Here is a 19,794-nt window from a genome sequence, read left to right as displayed (position 1 = left end):
CAGAAGTATGGTGTCGTCTGCGTAGAGGTGGATCAGAGACTCACCAGCAGCAAGAGCGACATCATTGATGTATACAGAGAAGAGAGTCGGCCCAAGAATTGAACCCTGTAGCACCCCCATAGAGACTGCCAGAGGCCCGGACAACAGGACCTCCGATTTGACACACTGAACTCTATCAGAGAAGTAGTTGGTGAACCAGGCTAAGCAATCATTTGAGAAACCAAGGCTATCGAGTCTGCCGATGAGGATGTGGTGATTGACAGAGTCGAAAGCCTTGGCCAGGTCAATGAATACGGCTGCACAGTATTGTTTCTTATCGATGGCGGTTAACATATCGTTTAGGACCTTGAGCGTGGCTGAGATGCACCCATGACCAGCTCTGAAACCAGATTGCATAGCGGAGAAGGTGCGGTGGGATTCGAAATGGTCAGTGATCTGTTTGTTAACTTGGCTTTCGAAGACCTTAGAAAGACAGGGTAGGATAGATATAGGTCTGTAGCAGTTTGGGTCAAGAGTGTCCCCCCCTTTGAAGAGGGGGATGACCGCAGCTGTTTTCCAATCTTTGGGAATCTCAGACGACACGAAAGAGAGATTGAACAGGCTAGTAATAGGGGTTGCAACAATTTCGGCAGATAATTTTAGAAAGAAAGGGTCCACATTGTCTAGCACGGCTGATTTGTAGGGGTCCAGATTTTGCAGCTCTATCAGAACATCTGCTGACTGGATTTGGGAGAAGGAGAAATGGGGAAGGCTTGGGCAAGTTGCTGTGGGGGGTGCCGGGCAGTTGACCGGGGTAGGGGTAGCCAGGTGGAAAGCATGGCCAGCTGTAGAAAAATGCTTTTTGAAATTCTCAATTATAGTGGATTTATCGGTGGTGACAGAGTTTCCTAGCCTCAGTGCAGTGGGCAGCTGGGAGGAGGTGTTCTTATTCTCCATGGACTTTACAGTGTCCCAGAACTTTTTTGAGTTTGTGTTGCAGGAAGCAAATTTCTGCTTGAAAAAGCTAGCCTTGGCTTTTCTTATCATGAGAAACTCTACCTCAGGCGAGGAATAGCTCGAGACTTCCTTAGATATCGTACACCAGCTGTTGTTTACAAAAATACATAGACCGCCACCCCTTGTCTTACCAGACGCCGCTGTTCTCTCCTGCCGGTACATCGTATAACCAGCCAGCTGTATGTTGATATTGTCGTCGTTCAGCCACGACTCTGTGAAGCATAAGATGTTACAGTTTTTAATGTCCCGTTGGTAGTTTAATACTTAAATCCTAGAATTCAAACATGTGTTCTTGCAAGAGCTTTAACCTAATTTTAGGTCACATTTAACTTGTCAAATCAATATGATTGCATGTTCCAGCCGACAACACTTGGCATTGCGCATGGTGATCTTAGGCTTGTGTGTGGCTGCTCGGCCATGGAAACCCATTACATGAAGCTCCCGACGAACAGTTCTTGTGCTGACGTTGATTCCGGATGCAGTTTGGAACTTGATGGTGAGTGTTGCAAGAGAGGACAGACGATTTTTACGCTACAACACTCGCCGGTCCCATTCTGTGAGCTTGTGTGGTCTACCACTTAGTGGCTGAGCCGTTGTTGCTCCTCCACGTTTCCACTTCACAATAACAGCATTTACAGTTGAACGGGGCAGCTCTAGCAGGGCAGAAATTTGATGAACTGACTTGTTTGAAAGGTGGCATCCTATGATGGTGCCACGTTGAAAGTCACTGAGCTCTTCAGTAAGGACATTCTACTGCCGATGTTTGTGTATGGCGATTGCATGGCTGTGTGCTCTATTTTATACACCTGTCCATCAGGTTTCAGGTGAGACCCAAATGCAGACTGTGTTGAAGTCGAAATGTTTATTACAGCAATAGGGGCAGGCAAACGACAGGTCAAGCAGGCAGGGGTCGATAATCTAGAGTAGTGGGCAACGGTACAAGCTGGCAGGCAGCCTCAGGAGCAGACAGAGAGGTCAGGCAGGCGGGCTCAGAGTCAGGACGGGCAAGGGTGGAGACAAACTCAAGGACAGGTGAAACAGATCAGGGCGTGACACTGTCAGCAATGGGTGTGGCTGAAATAGCTGAATACACTCATTTGAAGGGGTGTCCACATACTTTTGTATTTATATTGTATGTCTTCCAGAACAATCCGTACGTTATGTAAAAGGATGTTGGTCTATCTCTTGCATGTTATTGTATTTTGAAACAAAAAACATGCAATCATATTGATTTGACAAGTTGAATGTGACCTAAAATTAGGTTAAGCTCTTGCAAGAACACATGTTTGAATTCTAGGATTTAAGTATTCACAATACAGACAATCCATAAAACAATCCAAAATGAAGTTCTATGTTCTGAATTATGAGTTCTGCATTCTAGTTTCTTAATTATGAGTTCGAAGTTCTGACGTCAACATGCTTAGAAGACAAAGCTCTGTCTCTCACCTCGTGGTGATGTTTCGTGCCCTTTGAACTTTGATTGGCATTGAGTAACATCGACTACAAAATCTGACCTGAGACACGATTCTCTTATCAATCAATCATCCCCCAAGAACGTGACCGTTGCAAACTGCACTGTGAACACAGACCTTCACAGAATGGACATACTCAGAATGTTAGAATCTATGGGCACAGTTCAGGCCTTGAATCAAATTAATTTCCCAACTGAAAGTGCTTGAATCGCTAAAACGCACACGCAGTGAAAAGTGAGGAATTCGTGCCAATGCAATGTTTGCTTAGTGGGACATATTTTTGGGGAGATGTCAGTGATCTTGTCACACTCCTGGGACGGATAAATTCAAGAAGCACAAATCCTTCAGCTGGGGTAGTGTCAACACTACTCTATCTGAGTGAAGAGAGAGAGAGAGACAGAGAGACAGAGAGAGAGTAGAGACAGAGAGGGGGAGGGAGAGAGAGCAGAGACAGAGAGAGAGAGAGATAGAAAGAGAGTAGAGACAGAGAGGGAGAGAGAGTAGAGACAGAGTGGGAGAGAGAGTAGAGACAGAGAGGGAGAGAGAGACAGATAGAGAGAGAGTGTAGAGACACAGAGAGAGAGAGAGAGCGAGAGAGAGAGAGTGTAGAGACAGAGAGAGAGAAAAATGGAGAGAGAGAGAAATGTTTGTCAAATTTCTGCCCTGCTAGAGCTGCCCCGGTCAACTGTAAGTGCTGTTTTTGTGAAGTGGAAACGACTAGGAGCAAGAACGGCTCAGCCGCGAAGTGGTAGGCCACATAAGCTCGCAGAACGTGACCGGCGAGTGCTGAAACACGTAGCGCGTAAAAATAATCTGTCCTCGGTTGCAACACTCACTTCCGAGTTACAAACTGCCTCTGGAAGCAACGTCAGCACAAAAACTGTTCGTCCGGAGCTTCATGAAATGGGTTTCCACGGCCGAGCAGCCTAAGATCACCATGTGGAATGCCAAGCGTCGGCTGGAGTGGTGTAATGCTTGCCGCCATTGGACTCCGGAGCAGTGGAAACGCATTCTCTGGATGAATCACACTTCACCATCTGGTAGTCCGACGGACTAATCTGGGTTTGGCGGATGCCAGGAGAACGCTACCTGCCCCAATGCATAGTGCCAACTGTAAAGTTTGGTGGAGGAGGAATAATGGTCTGGGGCTGTTTTTCATGGATAGGGCTAGGCCCCTTGGTTCCAGTGTAGGGAAATCTTAACGCTACAATGACATTCTAGATGATACTGTGTATGACATTTCAAATGTCATATTATGTCTATATATAGTGTTGTAACGGTGTGCAGATAGTTAAAGTACAAAAGGGAAAATAAATAAACATAAATATGGATTTGTATTTACAAAGGTGTTTGTTCTTCACTGGTTGCCCTTTTCTTGTGGCAACAGGTCACAGATCTTGCTGCTGTGATGGCACACTGTGGTATTTCACTCAGTAGATATGGGACTTTATCGAAATTGGGTTTGTTTTCAAATTCTTTGTGGATCTGTGTAATCTGAGGGAAATATGTTTCTCTAATATGGTCATACATTTGACCGGAGTTTGGGAAGCGTAGCTCAGTTTCCACCTCATTTTGTGGGCAGTGTGCACATAACCTGTCTTCTCTTGAGAGCCAGGTCTGCCTAATGAGGCCTTTCTCAATAGCAAGGCTATGCTCACCGAGTCTGTACATAGTCTAATCTTTACTTAAGTTTGGGTCAGTCACAGTGGTCAGGTATTCTGCCACTGTGTACTCTCTGTTTAGGGCCAAATAGCATTCTAGTTTGATCAGTTTTTTTGTTACTTCTTTCCAATGTGTCAAGTAATTATCTTTTTGTTTTCTCAGGATTTGGTTGGGTCTAATTGTGCTGCTGTCCTGGGGCTCTGTGGGGTGTGTTTGTGTTTGTGAACAGAGCCCCAGGACCAGCTTGCTTAGGTTCATCTCTCAAAGGTGATGGCTTTGTTAAGGAATGTTTGGGAATTGCTTCCTTTTAGGTGGTTGTAGAATTTAACGGCTCTTTTCTGGATTTTGATAATTAGCGGGTATCGGCCTAATTCTGCTCTGCATGCATTATTTGGTGTTTTACATTGTACACAGAGGATATTTTAACAGAATTCTGCATGCAGAGTCTCAATTTGGTGTTTGTCCCATTTTGTGAATTCTTTGTTGGTGAGCGGACCCCAGACCTCACAACCATAAAGGGCAATGGGTTCTATAACTGATTCAAGTATTTTTAGCCAGATCCTATTTGGGATGTCAAATTGTATATGCCTTTGATGGCATAGAATGCCCTTCTTGCCTTGTCTCTCAGATCGTTCACAACTTTGTGGAAGTTACCTGTGGCGCTGATGTTTAGGCCGAGGTATGTATAGTTTTTTTTGTGCTCTAGAGCAACGGTGTCTAGATATAATTTATATTTGTGGTTTTGGCAACTGGACCTTTTTTGGAACACCATTATATTTTTCTTACTGAGATTTAATGTCAGGGCCCAGGTCTGACAGAATCTGTGCAGAAGATCTAGGTGCTGCTGTAGGCCCTCCTTGGATGGGGACAGAAGCACCAGATCATCAGCAAACAGAAGACATTTGACTTCAGCTTCTAGTAGGATGAGGCCGGGTGCAGCAGACTGTTCTAGTGCTCTTTCCAATTTGTTGATATATATGTTGAAGAGGGTGGGGCTTAAGCTGCATCCCTGTCTCACCCCACGGCCCTGTGGAAAGAAATGTGTGTGTTTTTTTTGCCAAATTTAACCACAGACTTGTTGTTTGTGTACATGGATTTTATAATGTCATATGTATTTCCCCCAACACCACTTTCCATCAATTTGTATACCCTCATGTCAAATTGAGTCAAAAGCTTTTTTTTTTAAATCAACAAAGCACGAGAATACTTTTTCTTAGTTTTTTGTGTGTTTTTTGTCAATGAGGGTGTGCAGTGTGAATACGTGGTCTGTCGTACGGTAATTTGGTAAAATGCCATTATGACACTTGCTCAGTACATTGTTTTCACTGAGGAAATGAACTAGTCTGCTGTTAATGATAATGCAGAGGATTTCCAAAGGTTGCTGTTGATACATATCCCACGGTAGTTATTGGGGTCAAATTTGTCTCCACTTTTGTGGATTGGGGTGATCAGTCCTTGGTTCCAAATATTGGGGAAGATGCCAGAGCTAAGGATGATGTTAAAGAGTTTAAGTATAGCCAATTGGAATTTGTGGTCTGTATATTTTATCATTTAATTTAGGATACCATCAACAGCACAGGCCTTTTTGGGTTGGAGGGTTTGTATTTTGTCCTGTAGTTCGGGTCAATGTAATTGGAGAATCCAGTGTGTTCTGGTAATCTTTAATAGTTGATTCTAAGATTTGTATTTGATCATGTATATGTTTTTGCTGTTTGTTCTTTGATCTTTGTTATAGGGCCAAAAAGATTGGAGAAGTGGTTTATCCATACATCTCCATTTTGGATAGATAACTCTTCGCGTTGTTGTTTGTTTAGTGTTCTCCAATTTTCCCAGAAGTGGTTAGAGTCCATGGATTCTTCAATTACATTGATCTGATTTCTGACGTGCTGTTCCTCCTTTTTCCGCAGTGTATTTCTGTATTGTTTTCGTGATTCACCCTAGTGAAGGTGTAGACTCAGGTTTTCTGGGTCTCTATGTTTTTGGTTGGATAGGTTTCTCAATTTCTTTCTTAAAATGTTGCATTCTTCATCAAACCATTTGTAATCGTTGTTGATTTTCTTCGGTTTTCTGTTTGACATTTTTAGATTTGATAGGGAAGCTGAGAGGTCAAATATACCATTTAGGTTTTCTACTGCTAAGTTTACACCTTCACTATTACAGTGGAACGTTTTGTCCAGGAAGTTGTCTAGAAGGGTTTGAATTTGTTGTTGCCTAATTGTTTTTGGTAGATTTCCACACTACTTTCCTTCCATCTATAGCATTTCTTAATATTATTCAGTTCCTTTGGCTTTGATGCCTCATGATTGAGTATTGCTCTGTTCAAGTAGACTGTGGTTTTTCTGTGATAGGGGTGTCGGTGGGCTGACTGTGAACGGTCTGAGAGACTCTGGGTTGAGGTCAGTGATAAAGTAGTCTACATTACTACTGCCAAGAGATGAGCTATAGGTGTACCTACCATAGGAGTTCCCTCGAAGCCTTTCATTGACTATGTACATACCCAGCATGCCATAGAGCTGCAGGAGTTGTGACCCGTTTTTCTTTGTTGATGTTGTCGTAGTTGTGCTTAGGAGGGTATATGGGGGAGGGAATGCTGTCACCTCCAGGTAGGTGTTTGACCCCTGTGTGCTGAGGGTGTCAGGTTCTTGTCCAGTTCTGGAATTTAGGTCGCCACAGACTAGTACATGTCACTAGGCCTGGACATGATTGATTTCCCCCTCCAGGATGGAGAAGCTGTCTTCATTATGGGGATTCTAGTGGGGGATATATGTAGCACACAGGAGGACATTTATCTCTGTTAACCTTTCACGAGCCTCTACCCCGGGTCCGGGATCACCCCCCACCCCCCCCACACACTGATTAGCATAGCTAGCATAGCTTCACAAGTAGATAGTAGCATCTAAATATCATTAAATCACAAGTCCAAGACACCAGATGAAAGATACAGATCTTGTGAATAAACCCATCATTTCTGTTTTTTTAAAATGTTTTACAGGGAAGACACAATATGTAAATCTATTAGCTAACCACGTTAGCAAAAGACACCACTTTTTTTACTCCACCAGTTTTTTACTCCATCAGTAGCTATCACAAATTCGGCCAAATAAAGATATAAATAGCCACTAACCAATAAAAAACCTCATCAGATGACAGTCTGATAACATATTTATGGTATAGGATAGGTTTTGTTAGAAAAAAGTGCATATTTCAGGTAGAAATCACAGTTTACAATTGCACCGACCATCACAACTCGACTAGAATTACTAAAGAGAGCAACGTGTATGACCAATTTACTCATCATAAAACATTTCATAAAAATAGACAAAGCATAGCAATGGAAAGACCCAGATCTTGTGATTTCAGACAATATTTCAGATTTTCTAAGCGTTTTACAGCGAAAACACAATAAATCGATAAGTTAGCATACCACATGTGCAAACGTTACCAGAGCATCGATTCAAGCCAAAGAGAGCTATAACGTAATCATCGCCAAAATATATTAATTTTTTCACTAACCTTCTCAGAATTCTTCCGATGACACTCCTGTAACATCATTTTACAACATACATATAGAGTTTGTTCGAAAATGTGCATATTTAGCCATACAAAACCGTGGTTATACAATGAAAATACTAGCAAATCAAGCCTCAAAATGTCGGACGTCATCTTTCAGAGTGATCTAGTTTAATCGAAAGCTAATCATATACTTGACTAAAAAATACAGGGTTGACAGGAATCGAAAGACAAATTAGTTCTTAATGCAACCGCTGATTTACATTTCTAAAATTATCCTTACTGTGCAATACAGGGTTCGCCAAGTGAAGCGATAACAAACAAAATGGCGGATTATGCGTTTAAAATATTTCGACAGAACAACGATTTATCATATTAAATATTTCTAAATTCCTCAAAATCGCACTAAACGGATATAAATTGCTATAAAACGGTTCAAATTAACTACATTATGATGTTTTTAACAACTATAACGAGTAAAAACATGACCAGAGAAATATCACTGGCTAAACAACCATTTGGAAGGAGGCAAGTCCGATGTCCATCTTGCGTAAGACGCGCGAAGGGAAAGGACGGTACTTCCACGTTTTGTTGTTTTAGAGTGGCTCTGATTGTGCAATCGACTCCATTCAAAGCGTGATGACGTACTGACACCCAGAGGAAGACGTAGGCAGTGTCGGTTTCTCCATAGCATTTACAGGCACCTTAAAACCGACCCCAGATCAGGGGTCAAAATTTCTGAAATCTGACTCCCTGTCAGGAAAAGTGCTGTAGAAGTAGTTCTGTACCACTCAGAGACAAAATTCCAACGGCTATAGAAACTAGAAAGTGTTTTCTATCCAATAATAACAATAATATGCATATTGTACGATCAAGAATTGAGCACGAGGCAGTTTAATTTGGAGACCAAAAAATGCTAATGCGGAACAGCACCCCCTATAGTTGCAAGAATTAAGATCATTTCCTTTTGAATTTATAGCCAAATGTAAAACGTTCCTGTTTTGATTAATTTAACAGAGTGGGTTAGGTCTGCTCTATACCAAATTAGCATACCCCCTGAGTCCCTTCCCTGTTTCACACCTGGTAGTTTGGTGGATGGGACTACCAGCTCTCTGTAACCTAGAGGGCAACCAGTGGGTCCGTCTCCTTTATACCATGTTTCTTGTAGGAATACAATGTCTGCATTACCGATTTCTTTGGTGAAGTCCAGATTCCTGCTCTTTAGACTAAAGGCAGATGACCTCAGGCCTTGGATATTCCAGGATGAGATATTGAAGGCTTTTAGTTCCATAAAGTGTCCAATGTTGTTAGTCGTGTGGTTTGGCCTCAGACCAGTAAGTGTGAGCAGAGCCTGCTGAGCGTCTGGTACATGCCATTGGCTTGGGCTAGTGTAAGAGTGGGTGTTTGCCTACTTACAGCCTGGGCGTATGTGTGACTTTCATGTTGAGGCCCTCTTTGCGGGAGTGGGGTGCATGGGGTGGGCAGGAGGGGCATAGGTCTGATCTGAGGGGGCCTAAATGGGGTGTGGGCATGGTTGGTTTGGGGTGGGGGTGTGGATGTGGATGTGGCTGGTGGTGCTGTGGTCTGGATGTAGGTCCTCTCGGCGTGGGTCCTCTATGTGTAGGTCTGGGAGACTGTCCCGCAGGTCTGGGAGAGTGTCCCGCAGGTCTGGGAGACTGTCCCGCAGGTCTGGGAGACTGTCCCGCAGGTCTGGGAGACTGTCCCGCAGGTCTGGGAGACTGTCCCGCAGGTCTGGGAGACTGTCCCGCAGGTCTGGGAGAGTGTCCCGCAGGTCTGGGAGACTGTCCCGCAGGTCTGGGAGAGTGTCCCGCTGGTCTAGGCGGGTGTCTGTTGGTGTTTGAGGGCGATATCCTTCAGGGTCCGGGCGAAGGTGGGCACTGCTGCCTTGTATAGGTGGACCTGGTCGTAAAGGCTGTTCAAGTCCAGGGTGGAGTGGTGGGCCAGGAAAACATTTGGTTTTGAGGCACAGTGACGGGAAAGATACTATGTTTGGGAATGTATTTTATTTTATTGTATATATTTCCCGTTTGAGTCCATAAGGAGTACAATCTGTGGCTTGTGTATGTCCTCAGTGGGTGTGGGGGGGTTGTCAGGTAGGCTATCAGGGTGCCTGACAGGGGGGGGTGCTCAGAGGCGGTGGGATCCCCTGGGATTGGGGCTCTTCATTTGTCTGTCCTGCTGTGATGTCGAGGCCATGGTCAGGGACTGGGGTAGACTGTTCGGATGTGGTGTCAAGACTTTTATAGGGGGCTGAGGTGGGCTGTTCTGCTGGGTTCTCTGCAGGAGTGGCCACCTCTCTAGTGGGTTGTTCTCTGTCACACGCCATCCCCCTCAACCTCTCCTCCAGGAGTCTGATCCTCTCCTCTAGTGCGCTGTTCTTCTCCTACTCCGTCTCCTGTTGAAGTTGTCTCACTACAGTCCAGAGTGCAGATATGTCTCTCTCCACCTCAAGCTCTCCGGGTCTGGTTGAGGGAGTGTTGTTGAGCTGGATGATTTTTTGTGCTGACTGGAGTGTGTTCACCTCCTGTTCCAGCTCCACCTGTCTCTCTCTCTCTCCGTCTCTCCCTCTCGCTCCGTCTCTCTCTCATTCTCTCGACTCATCTCTCTCTCTCTCTGTCTCTCTCTCTCATTCTCTCGACCCATCTCTCTCTCTCTTTCTCTCGCAACGTCTCTCTCTCATTCTCTCGACCCATCTCTCTCTCTCTTTCTCTCGCACCGTCTCTCTCTCATTCTCTCGCACCGTCTCTCTCTCTCCCTCTCTCGACTCATCTCTCTCTCTCTCGCTCTGTCTCTCTCTCATTCTCTCGACCCATCTCTCTCTCTCTTTCTCTCGCACCGTCTCTCTCTCATTCTCTCGACCCATCTCTCTCTCTCTTTCTCTCGCACCGTCTCTCTCTCATTCTCTCGACTCATCTCTCTCTCTCTCCCTCTCGCTCTGTCTCTCTCTCCGTCTCTCTCACTCTTTCTCGCTCTCTTGGTGCTACAGGGATGTAATTGACCTTTGCTGTGTTATTTGTTTAGGAGTTTTGTCAGACTCCCTCCCAGCTGACTGTCTGCAGGGTCGATTCAAGAGTCATCAGCAGGCAGCAGGCCAGGACAAAGAACCCTGTTGTCATTGGGTGCGTTTCAGGTCGTCTTTACTGCAGTCGCACTGTGCAGATTAACATATAATCGGATTATCTCACAACGCCAGTAAATCTCTGATATCTCAGGAACCACGTGTACATGAGAATCTTCTGAGATAAGCAGCCAGATGTAAAAAAAAAAAATTACAACTGAAACTAATTCCACTGTTGTAAACTCCCAGTCTCTGACACGAGCCAAAATAAAAGATTATTCTAGAAGAGCTAGAAAGGACGTTTAAATGTCTAGTCTGAGATGTGTTAAAACCACCAAAAGGGACACCTTGCCACATGTTTTGGTGAACAGCTGTGAGTTGGGACTGGAGAAATGTTACATGTAACCGGGTCTCAAATTCCTAGACGGAGCCATGGGATCAAAGTGATAGCTTTAACCATGTTCTGAAGCTGAGCAAGGGGCTCACTCCACAGATTTCCCTACATATTGTCGTGACGTGATTCAAGTTCTCTCTCACTCTCTGTCCCCCCTCCCCCCTCCTTCTCTCTCCCCCCCTCTGTCTCTCTCTCCTGGGGAGAGTAGCATTCCTGTCTCTCTGTCCCCCCTCCCCCCTCCTTCTCTGTCCCCCCCTCTGCCTCTCTCTCCTGGGGAGAGTAGCATTCTTGTCTCTCTCTCCTGGGGAGAGTAGCGGTCCTGTCTCTCTGCCCCCCCTCCCCCCCTCTGTCTTTCTCTCCTGGGGAGAGTAGCATTCCTGTCTCTCTGTCCCCCCTCCTTCTCTCTCCCCCCCTCTGTCTTTCTCTCCTGGGGAGAGTAGCATTCCTGTCTCTCTGTCCCCCCTCCTTCTCTCTCCCCCCCTCTGTCTCTCTCTCCTGGGGAGAGTAGCATTCCTGTCTCTCTGTCCCCCCTCCTTCTCTCCCCCCCTCTGTCTCTCTCTCCTGGGGAGAGTAACATTCCTGTCTCCCCCCCCCCTCCTCCTCCCCCCCCCTGTCTCTCTCTCCTGGGGAGAGTAGCATTCCTGTCTCTCTCCTGGTGAGAGTAGCATTCCTGTCTCTCTGTCCCCCCTCCCCCCCCTGTCTCTCTCTCCTGGGGAGAGTAGCATTCCTGTCTCTCTCCTGGTGAGAGTAGCATTCCTGTCTCTCTGTCCCCCCCCCCCCCCCTGTCTCTCTCTCCTGGGGAGAGTAGCATTCATGTCTCTCTCCCCCCCTCTGTCTCTCTCTCCTGGGGAGAGTAGCATTCCTGTCTCTCTCCCCCCTCTGTCTCTCTCTCCTGAGGAGAGTAGCATTCCTGTCTCTCTCTCCTGGGGAGAGTAGCATTCCTGTCTCTCTCTCCTGGGGAGAGTAGCATTCCTGTCTCTCTGTCCCCCTCCCCCTCTGTCTCTCTCTCCTGGGGAGAGTAGCATTCCTGTCTCTCTCTCCTGGGGAGAGTAGCATTCCTGTCTCTCTCTCCTGGTTCCTGTAGCATTCCTGTCTCTCTCTCTCCTGGTGAGAGTAGCAGTCCTGTCTCTCTCTCCTGGGGAGAGTAGCATTCCTGTCTCTCTCTCCTGGTTCCTGTAGCATTCCTGTCTCTCTGTCCCCCCTCCCCCCTCTGTCTCTCTCTGCCTGGTGACCTCTGAATGCTCCGTGACACATTCCTGAAAACACGTCTTCAACACGAGACGGACACAGACATAAAATCCTGTAAATGTTCAGTCGTGCTGTAGTTCACCTTATCCCCGGGATAACTGATAACAGAGAGGATCTACATTCCAAATGGCACCCTATTCCCTATATAGTGCACTACATTTGACCACACATATGTGTGTGTGTGTGTGTGTGTGTTTGACCCATGCACTCTCATTTGTGCTATGACAGGGACAGGAGATAACTAAAACAGCTATTGGGAAAGAATGAAACTATTAAAACCTCCACAGTGGGTTCATACGGACCGTCCTCTTCAGTACCCTCTGTCCCGGCTGGAGATGACCGGGACTGGGCAGGACATGACCGGGACTGGGCTGGACATGACCGGGACTGGGCTGGGACTGGGCTGGACATGACCGGGACTGGGCTGGAGATGACCGGGACTGGGCTGGAGATGACCGGGACTGGGCTGGAGATGACCGGGACTGGGCTGGAGATGACCGGGACTGGGCTGGAGATGACCGGGACTGGGCTGGAGATGACCGGGACTGGGCTGGAGATGACCGGGACTGGGCTGGAGATGACCGGAACTGGGCTGGAGATGACCAGGACTGGGCTGGAGATGACCAGGACTGGGCTGGAGATGACCAGAACTGACTGGGCTGGAGATGACCAGAACTGACTGGGCTGGACATGACCAGAACTGACTGGGCTGGACATGACCAGAACTGACTGGGCTGGAGATGACCAGAACTGACTGGGCTGGAGATGACCAGAACTGACTGGGCTGGAGATGACCAGAACTGACTGGGCTGGAGATGACCAGAACTGACTGGGCTGGAGATGACCAGAACTGACTGGGCTGGACATGACCAGGACTGGGCTGGACATGACCAGAACTGGGCTGGAGATGACCAGAACTGGGCTGGACATGACCAGGACTGGGCTGGAGATGACCAGAACTGGGCTGGAGATGACCAGAACTGGGCTGGAGATGACCAGGACTGGGCTGGAGATGACCAGGACTGGGCTGGAGATGACCAGGACTGGGCTGGAGATGACCAGAACTGGGCTGGACATGACCAGGACTGGGCTGGAGATGACCAGGACTGGGCTGGAGATGACCAGAACTGGGCTGGACATGACCAGGGCTGGGCTGGAGATGACCAGAACTGGGCTGGACATGACCAGGACTGGGCTGGACATGACCAGGACTGGGCTGGAGATGACCAGAACTGGGCTGGAGATGACCAGGACTGGGCTGGAGATGACCAGAACTGGGCTGGAGATGACCAGGACTGGGCTGGAGAGAAATTGCAGGGAGTGGAATGATAGCACAAACAGACCGGTACTCAGGCTAACTAAAAAGCTCAATGGAAATTTTACACAGAAATAAGGTTTTTAGTCCAGGACTTAATTTGTGTCCGGGAACCTGTCCCATACTTGTTAATTAGTCATAATCCGTTCCCGGTGATTCTACTGATATAAAACGTGTATCTTTTAAGACAGGGGTCTGCAGATGTACTAAAGGGGGTCCGAGGCCAGATACATTAAAAAATGTTATATGACTAACAACAGATTCAAATAATTTTGGCCAAGGGATAGTGGAATAAGTTTAGAAGGTGTAATACAATATTAACCCTGGGCAACATGGGCCTGGGAGGCTCACAGGGATATTGGTATCCACAGCCCTCCACCAATTATACATTTTTAACTCAATACTTTTTGTATTGTGTATGTGTAGAGTTGCAGGAAATGAGCTTGATAACTGCAAAAATGTTCTCTCTGATGCTAAGAGATGGACTTTAAAAAAAGGTTCCTTCCCAGAGCGCAAGACTTGGTTCATCCGGCCAAAGTCAGTGAAACCAGGAACAGCCATGTTCCAAATATACACGGTTCTTTTAACATATAGCAGTTCTCATTTCACTTTTAGAGTACCAAGGTCTATTTAAGAACCAATCTTGTCATTCTATACCAGACAGTACTGCTACAAGCTCAACCCCCTGGCCTATAGCAGTTGAGCTGTGTGGGAGAGAAGTGGTGAAACCCTGGTTTAAATGACAGTAACAGCACCCTCTGTGGGTGAAAGGCATCTACTGCAGGTCAAAGACAGCAACAGCACATTAATACACTGAGTGGACAAAACATTAGGAACACCTGCTCTTTCCATGACATAGACTGACCAGGTGAATCCAGGTGAAAGCTATGATCCCTTATTGATGTCACCTGTTAAATCCACTTCAATCAGTGCAGATAAAGAGACAGATTAAAGGCTTTTTAAGCGTTGAGACATGGATTGTGTGTATGTGCCATTCCCAAGGTGAATGGGCAAGAGAAAATATTTAAGTGCCTTTGAACATGGCATGGTTGTACGTGCCAAGCACACCGGTTTGAGTGTGTCAAGAACTGCAACGCTGCTGTTTTTTTTTCTCTCACACTCAACAGTTTCCCGTGTGTACCAAGAATGGTCCACCACCAAAAAGAAAAACAAGGAAACTTGACACAAAGCATTGGAGTCAACATGGGCCAGTATCCCTGTAGAACGCTTTCCACACCTTGCAGAGTCCATGTCCCAACGAATTGAGGCTGTTCTGAGGGCAGAAAGGGGGTGCATCTCAATACTAGGAAGATGTTCCTAATGTCTGGTATACTCAGGCTACAATGCCAAATTCAAAAAATAGAAATGCACCCAAATAAAATGTGAACCAACCAACCCTAAACTTAGGCTCTACATTACAGCCCCATCAACCCGTAATATAATATTGTCCATTTTGTCCACTCCAGCATGCAACATGATGGAGAACCCTGAACTACATAAGAGTAACATGGTAAAGACATGAATATAAACAGTTGGTTTTATCAGACACAGATTGAGTCTAGTTCTGGACTAAATAGCATGTTAAAATGGATAGTCACCATTCAAAATGCTTCTTTGTCCAATAGGCTAAATTCTGTGTCCAAAAAACAGACCGAAAACTTTTTTTTAAATACTTCTCACATTAGAACACAAAAACGTAAAAAATAAATTCTACACAAGTCATGCACGGCTAACTAGTGACGTCCAATTCAACATTAGGGGCACTATCATCCAACTATAGTTCAGAAACAAAACCAATGTCAAATCAGGTTTTTACAAAATATTCATTTTATTATTTATTTTCATTCATTATAATAAAACGTCACATTAATTTCAGTGCGAGACTTTTAGCTAAACATTCATAAGACACACTCCTGAAAAATACTCAGACACATTGCACTTTTCCCGTTTAGTTTTTTCCCTGAGATACGCTATTGACAGTGATACTGCACTAGTTCTTATCCTCCCTCCTGCTCCCGCCATTTTCTGTTTGGGAAGGCCACACCCTCAGCCCAGAAATATTAGAAAAATCAGTGGTTTTGTAAAGAAGCAGTAAACTCCAAGGTTACGTTCAAAATAGCACCCTATTCCTTATGTAGTGCACTACTACCCTATTGGTCCTGGTCAAAAGTAGTGCACAACATGGATAATGGTGCCATTTGGAAAACACTTCAAGTCTAGCAAGACTCCATCGAGTCCTTAATAGCTCACTATAAAGGCGCACTGAAAAAGGACGGCGACCATTTTTTTTTATTTTAAAATGCTTTTTTAAATTATTTGTATTTAATTTTAGGGCAGACACCCAAACTGTTAGAGGGGCCCAACATGCCAACAACACAAAGTGTGTGGATCCAAATATGTACATATCTTACGAAGCTTAGTCTCTGGCCAATCACGTTGTGTGTTCCATCACTCACTCGGCCAATCAGGTTATGGGTTCCATCACTCACTTCCTGTGTCCAGATGTCAAGCATTGATAACAAGATTTTAAAAAGAAAAAGACCAGAAAAAAACAAACACAAACAAACACCAATTGGTTCAAGCAGAACGCCAGGATTGACCCTCCTGTACACCCATCAACATATCCGTACAGACCATAATTTCATCATCATCACATCACCATTGGCACATTAGACTTCACTACCCACAGAGCTTTATGGTGGTGTGACCTGGGGTCTTAAGTTGTTCTCTCTACCCTCCAGAAAGTTCCAAGCGGAGCGCCTTCAGTCCCATACGATTAATTTACTGGTCCAGTGATTCTAATATAAACCTGTACACAGAGCATGTTAAAGAAGGCAACAAGTTATTTGGTTTTTGTGGAACCCCCTCCAAGCTACCCCACCCTCTACTCTCTTCCTCCGTCTTTTCCCCTCCTCTCCTCAAAGGTTCAGTGTGATATGGGGCAGCTGAAGCCAGTGGTGAGTGTGAGGAGGGAGGGAGACGGATCTAGCAAACTCACGGTTGGGAGGGACAGCTTAGTGAAAGGTAAGCTAAGCCCCAGTCTCTACCGAGTAATGAAGATGGGGACCGGCCTCCCCCTGACTACCTCCCCTCCCCACCCAAATGTCTTTAACTAGCAGCAAGTGTGTAAGGGAGGGGGGTCCACACTCCTAACGTCCTCCCACCCCCCCCCCACTACCGACAGGTGCAGGACTCAGCTATCATGTCGGGGATCTCCTTATAATCCACTGTCTTGTTGTCATCCAGCAGCATCAGCACACTGATGGGCTTGTACTTATACGGAACGCAGGACAGCGATGGCACCTCGTCCATCCCCTTCCCTTTAATCAGGTTCTGCATGATGGCATGGCTGGACGGGTTGAGGCCGTAGTGGAGGATTCTGGGGCAGTCTCCTTTACAGTAGCCAGGGTTGTACTGGTGTGGGGCGAGGTATTTGACCAGGCCTAACGCGGCAAAGGTGACCCGGTAGGAGTGGAGTTTGCACTGGTTCTTGGGCGAGGGTTTCTTGTGTTTTCGGTAGTTGGGGATGTCGGACACGATACTACCTGGGGGATTAGGGCCGTTGGAGCGACGGAGTCGAGGGGAGGAGAGGTGGTGAGGCTCCGGAGTCAGACGCCCCAAACTGGACCCCCCAGTTCGGGTCGCCGCCCTCCACTCTCTGGTTTCTTCCTCTTCATTGAGGAAGAGGAGGAGAGCGGGGGCGTTGAAGTGATTTGCGGAGGCCGCCCTTCTCCCCCTCCTGTGTCCCCCTCGGATCCTCCACAGGCTGCCCAAGGCCTCGCTCCTCCAATGTCCAGGATCCAAGCACCAATACTGGGCCATGAGAGTCAGGCGACTGCCCTGCTTTGGCCTTCCCTGGGTCAGTGTTACTACCTGTGTGGTGAGGTGCTCTGTGATGTCAGTTTCTGTCCACTGCTGATGCGGCTCCAGGGTGACTAGGCGCCCCAGACCTCCAGGGGGGCTTGTCCAGCTATCATTCCCCAGAGAGGTGACTCTGGCCCTGCAGCGGAGAGGGGAGGGGTGGGGCGTCTTGGATGTACTAGAGGGACGGAGGTGGACAAAGGAGGCTCTCACTAGCTGTTCCAGGGAGAGGGACTGGAGGTCGTACTCCACTGTGTAGGTGTAGCGCAGGACTGGAGGAGGGAGGGGGAGAGAGAAGGTGCAGAGAGAGGACAGGAGGGAGAAAAATGTGTATAGGGAGAGAGAGAGAGAGAGTTGAGGGTGAGAAAGGATGTAAAAAAAAAAACAGGGATAGATGACAATGGTAGGCGTCAATATCTTCATCTCACCTTTGACCTGATACAGTTCTAAATTGAAATGGTCAGGCTTAACCATAACAACAAACAGTTACAAAGGCAAAAGGTAACCTAGACTATATTCTACACCATAGCACCTACCCAATACCCATCATAACCTATAGCCTAAATAACGGTTTATAAATTGTTATTATGACAGACAATGAACAATAGTTGTACAACAGGCCCTTACCACTGTACTTTCATATAATCAGATAGACAACACCTGTAGGATGATAACCGCTTGTTATCTTACGCACTGTGTGCGTCTCACCTGAAGACGCTGTGAGAGACCACACCTGGGTGGTGTTGGGTCTCAGCAGACGCGCTGTGTTCGACCCGAACAGCCGATGCTGTTTAGGCCTCCCATCCGGGTCGGCCGCGCTCTTATACAAACTTAACATATATTGCAAGTTCTGGTCGGCCTTCTGTGCTTCTGTTAGCTGCGTGTGAAGCGGCTCCTGCTGGCTTTTCTGACTAGTGCTATGGTGATTTCGGCGACATCTCCCACCGAGTTGTGATTGTGACGAAGCAGAGGGATTGGTAGGAATGTTGGCCATTTTCCCGTCCGCTCGGGTAAACGTAGAACACAAGAAAAACACGAAAAAGGACAGGATACATGTGTTGTTACGGTGGGTAGCCTTCATGTTTGACCTAGCACCGGTGCAAGCCCGAGTTACTGCCACCAGAAGGATGGAATCAAAAGGTGTGATTTCTTACCGAGGACAAGGTGAGACGCGCGCTCACCTGACAAACAACCGACCATTTTCGGTCATCACTAGTTACCACAGCGCCACAAACCACGCCCATTTCTACAAATTATATTCTTAAAATATGTTTTTAAACCTAACCTTAACCACACTGCTAACCGTGTGCCTAACCTTAAATTAAATCATTTTTGTTTATATGAATTTTTACGATATGACTTTGTGGCTGTGGAAAACACCACGGTCTGTTTGACCCCCAAATTGACCCCTCTCGTAAGGTGTGGACGACAGGTGTGACGCAAAGGCGCAATGGTCACGCCCTGATGAAAGCTGAAACGCGAAATAGTCCAGACTCATAGAGATAGTTAGAGGACTCAACATGGATATAAACTATTTTAGCATGGACAGTGACATTAAAGACATGCTCCGGAACTTTGGCAACTACTAAGTATTTTTTTTAACTTCCTGCTTTGAGCTGAATGTGTCAATGTGTAGTTCATACACACATAATCTATGAGCAGAATTACTGTTTTAACCTCAATTAGCCTCGAAATCCCTAGTTTGAAAGCGACTGTTTTTCTGGAAGCTGTGCTGCTTCATTTCCCCTACATTTTCTTCCAACATGGGCCAGCCCCTTAGCAATTTGAGTTCACCAATGAGCTTCAGCTCCTCACCATATGAGTGACAGCTAGAACGATGCACATGATGCACCAACAGCAGCGCGAGAGAGAGAGAGAGAGAGAGAGCGCGCAATGACGTGGTGCATATCTTAACATTTGTGACTTAGTACGCAATTTTTGGGGACGCACTTTTGGCTTGCGAGCTCTGCTTTTCAGAACTACTGGCTAAAAAGTATACAAAAGTACCAGAGAATCTCTTTAAGGGCTTCCGCAATTTTAAAGTAATCAACTGGTTGGCGATTCCTCTGGGTTGGGAGAGATCAGCCAATCGGTGAATCCCAAACCACCCCCTCGCCCCTACCAACTCACTCAGAGGGTCCTTAGTTGTCAAGGGGTGACTTCCAGAGAGTGGCGAGGGGATCAATAAACCAATCAACTCCTGTACACTAGTGACTTAAATTAATTAATGTTCCACTTTTAAATAATAAAACTGGTA

The 19,794-nt window shown here is 46.4% G+C and overlaps 2 protein-coding genes across 2 annotated transcripts; both read right to left on the bottom strand.

Annotated features, from left to right (window-relative positions):
* Positions 1–9,476: 9,476 nt before the first annotated feature.
* Positions 9,477–14,927, bottom strand: LOC139561601 (uncharacterized). Its single transcript, XM_071378822.1, has 3 exons — positions 14,914–14,927; positions 12,641–13,661; positions 9,477–9,644 (listed from the first exon to the last, which is right to left on the bottom strand). Exons 1-3 carry the CDS (start codon positions 14,925–14,927, stop codon positions 9,477–9,479), a joined length of 1,203 nt encoding a protein of 400 aa, XP_071234923.1.
* Positions 14,928–15,485: 558 nt separating this feature from the next.
* Positions 15,486–18,723, bottom strand: bmp15 (bone morphogenetic protein 15). The gene is made up of 2 exons (XM_071379018.1): positions 18,246–18,723; positions 15,486–17,809 (listed from the first exon to the last, which is right to left on the bottom strand). Exons 1-2 carry the CDS (start codon positions 18,616–18,618, stop codon positions 16,851–16,853), a joined length of 1,332 nt encoding a protein of 443 aa, XP_071235119.1. The 5' UTR covers positions 18,619–18,723; the 3' UTR covers positions 15,486–16,850.
* Between the last annotated feature and the right edge of the window lie 1,071 nt (positions 18,724–19,794).

Source organism: Salvelinus alpinus, chromosome 31 (assembly GCF_045679555.1).
Source record: "Salvelinus alpinus chromosome 31, SLU_Salpinus.1, whole genome shotgun sequence".
NCBI lineage: Eukaryota > Metazoa > Chordata > Actinopteri > Salmoniformes > Salmonidae > Salvelinus > Salvelinus alpinus.
This window is presented reverse-complemented; position numbering and strand designations above follow the sequence as displayed.

Coding starts and splice junctions, on each gene's coding strand:
- LOC139561601 (XM_071378822.1), bottom strand. Junction 9,645..12,640: donor CGTATGAACCCACTGTGGAG/GTTTTAATAGTT, acceptor TCCCAAACATAG/TATCTTTCCCGTCACTGTGC.
- bmp15 (XM_071379018.1), bottom strand. CDS start 18,618: ATGAAGGCTACCCACCGTAACAACACATGTATCCTGTCCTTTTTCGTG. Junction 17,810..18,245: donor GTCTCTCACAGCGTCTTCAG/GTGAGACGCACA, acceptor TCCCTCCTCCAG/TCCTGCGCTACACCTACACA.